Genomic DNA, 4,644 nt, shown 5'->3' with positions numbered 1-4,644 from the left:
ACACGTGGCTACGCCACGTCACACCTGTGAGGGATAAATGTTTAGGGTAAAAATACCCTATGCCACATGGTCCAGTAGTATGATGACACGTGGCAGGCCACCAGAGGCCCAACGGGATCCAATTGGATGCTGACACGTGGCAATATACCCCCAATGGGGGGGCAGATCCTCATCTGCTATAAATAGGGGAAAAATCCTCATTTATTGCCTATTCAAAAATACATATACAAAACCCGAGCAATATTAATTGCGGAATCTCTCTGAATCAGTGAGAAAAACCCATTTACTTTCCGCCCGTTTACCCATCCGGAGTCATACTAACTTGATCTTCGGAGGCGGAACTCCACCCAACCGGAGTTTCGTGGTTTTGCAGGTACAAAATTCAGGCGCTCATACCCAGTATCATAACTCTTCCGAGGGAATAAAAACACCCGAAACACAACCTACTTCTGTATTCCCCAAAAACAAAGGCAAATAAAAACTAAACACTCTTCCTTTAGCTACCTTCTACCAGCCTGCCCCTGTTCTTATTAATAACCCCCTTTTCCAGATCTGACCTCAAACAGTACACTCCTTTTTAATGATGAAGATGCCTGGGTTGACAATAGGCGAGAAAGTCCTTTAGATTGGGGAGAGCTTTTGGGGTTTAATGAGGATGTAAGTGGAGATGAACAAGATCCACTATATGACCCAGCTGTTGATAGAGGAAAAAGTATTGTTACTGGAAAAAAGGAGAAGGAAATGAATCTGAAGGTAGTTATGATATGGATGATGAGGATGAGCAACAGAATGAGGTGTTAATTGGTGGAAGTGATGGTTATGACTCTGTGGTTGATGAGGAGCCTTTGACAGCAAGGGAAAGAGTGAGAACTTGTACTGCCAAGTTGCTACAGATAACAAATCAGCTACAGATAGCAAATCAGCTACAAAGGGAGGCCGCTGAGGGTAAGCTGGGTTGTGAGGCTGATAGGGGGGTTGGAAAGAACCTAAAGTAGTTCCAGAGGGATATGTTAGTGAGTATGATGAGAGTGAGGATGATTTAATAACCCCAGCAAACAGTGGAGATAAGGAAGAAACTAGAGAGCAAAGGAGGTAGAGGGCAGGGAACTTAGTGAGTGCAGACACTGATTTCAGTGTTTTCATTTGGAAGGTGGGGCAGAGGTTTTCATCGAGGGATGCTTTCAGGGATGCAGTATCTAAGTATGCCATTTTACAAGGAAGGAATCTCACTTATGACATAAGCAACACTAAGGTAAATCAGAGGTTAGGTGTGAAGTGTGTGGAGGGTTGTGCTTTCTATTTGTATGGTGCTTGGGAGAGTAGGAGAGCAACTTTTGTTGTGAAGAATATGCAGTTGGAGCACACTTGTCACAAGAACATGAAAAGGAACAGACAGTTGAAGTCAAAGTGGGTAGCTAAACAAATTTTAAAGGTTTCCAAGAACAGACCCCATTGGCCAGCAAAAGAGATAGTTGAAACTATCAAAAGGGCCTTTAAGGTAGTTGTTCAGAGAGGATTTGCATACAAGGTGAAGTATGCATCTCATAAAATGCTTCATGGCTCAATGCATGATCATTATGCAAAGGTGGGAGGCTACATAGCAGCTTTGAAGGCTAGCAGTCCTGGTAGTTGTGTTGAGTTGGTGACAGTAACAAAACTGAACAAACAGCCTGCACCACCACCTGTTTTTCAAAGGTTGTTCACTTGTTTTGAAGGTCTGAAAAAGGGATGGGTAGATGGCTGTAGGAAGGTGATTTGTGTGGATGGGTGTTTCCTGAAAACCTTTTTAGGTGGGAAATTACTATCAGCTGTTGGAAGGGATGGGAATGAGCAGATGTACCCTATAGCTTGGGCAGTAGCAGAAGGGAAGAACAACTTATCATGGGAATGGTTTTTTGAGCAGCTAAAGAACAATCTTGGCCTAGGGGATGGTGAGGGTGTGTGCATCATATCTGATGAACATATGGTGAGTATTTCTAAGCTTCTTTGATTTTTCTTTGTGTCATTGATGTTAATTTCATTGTTACTTTTTGATGTGAACTAGGCCATTTTGAATGGTGTGACAAATGTTCTCCCTAAGGCTGAACACAGGCATTATGCTAGGCACATATATGCTTTGTGGCATAAGACCTATAAAGGGGATGAACTGAAGCTAATGTTCTGGAAAATAGCTAAGTCATACAACATGGCAGATTACAAAGAAAATCTTGAGACTTTGGAGAAACTAGACCCTGATGCAACAAATGCATTCACAGCATACAATCCAAGACTTTTTTGTAGAGCTTTTTTGGACACTACGGTCAAATCAGATGTAATTACCAGCAACATGGCAGTAACTTTTAATGGCTACATCATCAATACAAGAACAAAACATTTGATTTATATGCTTGAAGAGATAAGGGCAAGCCTGATCCAAAGGCTTGTGTTGAAAAGGATGGAAATGCATAAATGCAGCTCTTTTTTGTGTCCAAACATTCAGAAAAGGTTAGAAAAAGAGAAGAACAAGGCTGCTTACTGTGATGTTATGCCTTCATCAGAGACCTTGTTTAATGTCAGCTATCAGTTGGATTCCTTAGTGGTTAATTTAGAGGCTAGAACATGTACTTGTAGAAAGTGGGACATGGTTGGAATACCATGTTGTCATGCAGTGGCATGCATTTTTTTCTTGCACAAGGAAGCTGAGGCTTATGTGGACATATGTTACTGAAAAGACTTGTATTTTAAAGCATATGCAGGTATGAACCTTGTATGTTGTTGCACATAATGTTCATCGATTCACAACTATATTCATCTAACTTGTTGTATCTTGTAGGGTCAATTCCACCTTGTGAGGGGGAGAGACACTGGCCAACAGTTCAGTGGGCTTTGGATCCTCCCCCAATTAAAATAGGGTCTGGCAGACCCAGGAAAAAACAGGATCAAAGATCCCTATGAAAATCCTTCAAAGCCTGGTCACCTCACTAGGACTGGGATGGAGATCACATGCAATAATTGCCAATTGAAGGGCCACAACAAAAGGAGGTGTGGTAATCCAACCTCTTTTGCTAGTGAACCTCTCACCAAGAAGCAAGCAACTGCAGCTCAACCTCAACCACAACACCCACCTACTGAAGCAGAGGCTCAGTCACATCAGTAGGCTATAGCACAGCCTAGCCAACTTGGGAGGGGTAGTAGAATGATCAGAGGACGCAAGGGCTCAAGAAGGGGAGGACTAGCTCAGCTTCTGGTGGAGAAAGCAGCATTGCATCTGCAACAGGACAGGGAAGGGTTGACAGGGGATCAATAGGTGGCAGGGGATCAACAGGTGGCAAGGGCTTAAGGAGTGGCAGGGGCTCAAGAGGTGGAAGGGGCTCAAGAGGTGGCAGGACCAGGCTTCCTGTTGGTGTTGGAGTGCTATTTACAGCTGATGGTTCTGCTGCAATAAACCAAGGTCCATCTCATTCTGATGTAAACCATGGTCCTTCACAAGTCACCCAAAATGTGCGTCCCACTCAGACAAGCCACATTTGATGTATGACAGTACCAGCTAGGGTTGCTTTTAATTTAGTGAACAATTTGTGTATTTTGGTTAACAATTTGGTGTTTTTTTTTGTTGCTTTTAATTACTGAACAATTTGTCTGTTGCTTTTAATTAGTGAACAATTTCTCTATTTTGGTGAACAATTTGCTTTTTTTTCCCTGTGAATAATTACACAAAAAAATAGCTAACAATTAAGCAAAAGAAAGGGAAGCCTTTTTTATTCAATCATCAGTCTTAATAGCTACACATTACAACTAGAACACAACCAACAACAGCCTACTACTTGAAGGACATAATCACTATCCCAAACAAAACCCATGACAAAACCAAAGCCAAAGAAAAATTTCTCTCATTCCTTGCACTCTTCATCAACTCAATTTGTATTTGACTGACTTCACCCTTAATTTCTTGAACATCTTCTTCCAAGTTCTCTTTTTTCACCTGCATCCTCTTGACCTTATCTTCTAGCATCTGCTTGTGCATCTCTAACTCAGCAATGGTGGTTTCTTTTTCAAACAATTGAAACCGTAAATCATCAACCTCATCTCTCACACCTATCCACTTAAAAAAACCACAACCTGTATCCTGTACATCAAACCACAATTAGTTATATAAACCCTAATTACATTGGATAATTGAGATAATTAATGAACCAATTAAATTCTTACAGGCCATAATGGACAGCCATGGAACTTCAACCCCACATTTGGACCATTTTTCACCGATCGCACAACCGCATCTCTTCCACAATTACATTTAATCCTCCCATATGACCCCCGCCCCCCTAATGAAGAAGAAGACCCTGATGTTTCAATTTGATGCTTTGCCCTCTCCATTGCTGCCAAATTATCTAGATCGAATTTGAAAGGATTTTTTATTGAAGAAACAAACAGATAAATTAAAAAACTCGAGCAATTCTGTTGAAAAAAGAGAGAAAAGCCAACGGTAAGTGCCATGTCAGCGAGCAAACCGGGTATAACAGGTAAGGTAACCTGTTCAGTCCATTATGGGCAAAAAATGGCAAACTTCTGTCCAATATGGACAGATTTATAGGTTTATCCATTTTGGGAGAACTGGCCAAAGGTTAGTCTATCTATGTTAAAAAAAAACCTACTTTTTATTAA

At 41.3% G+C, this 4,644-nt stretch overlaps 1 protein-coding gene across 1 annotated transcript; it reads left to right on the top strand.

Moving 5' to 3' along the window:
- Positions 1–764: 764 nt before the first annotated feature.
- LOC110728656 lies at positions 765–3,136 on the top strand. Its single transcript, XM_021908299.1, has 4 exons — positions 765–974; positions 1,151–1,966; positions 2,045–2,578; positions 2,891–3,136. Exons 1-4 carry the CDS (start codon positions 765–767, stop codon positions 3,134–3,136), a joined length of 1,806 nt encoding a protein of 601 aa, XP_021763991.1.
- The last annotated feature ends 1,508 nt before the right edge of the window (positions 3,137–4,644 follow it).

This window comes from Chenopodium quinoa, unplaced genomic scaffold (assembly GCF_001683475.1).
Source record: "Chenopodium quinoa cultivar QQ74 unplaced genomic scaffold, ASM168347v1, whole genome shotgun sequence".
NCBI lineage: Eukaryota > Viridiplantae > Streptophyta > Magnoliopsida > Caryophyllales > Amaranthaceae > Chenopodium > Chenopodium quinoa.
The sequence above is the reverse complement of the archived record's forward strand: the minus strand, read 5'-3'. Positions and strand labels throughout refer to the sequence as shown.

What these genes read in the sequence shown, in the direction of transcription:
- LOC110728656 (XM_021908299.1), top strand. Translation starts at nt 765, where the DNA reads ATGGATGATGAGGATGAGCAACAGAATGAGGTGTTAATTGGTGGAAGT. An exon ending in TCATATCTGATGAACATATG is followed by an intron (nt 1,967 to 2,044) that starts GTGAGTATTTCT and finishes GATGTGAACTAG; the next exon opens with GCCATTTTGAATGGTGTGAC. An exon ending in ATCAGTTGGATTCCTTAGTG is followed by an intron (nt 2,579 to 2,890) that starts GTTAATTTAGAG and finishes CAATTAAAATAG; the next exon opens with GGTCTGGCAGACCCAGGAAA.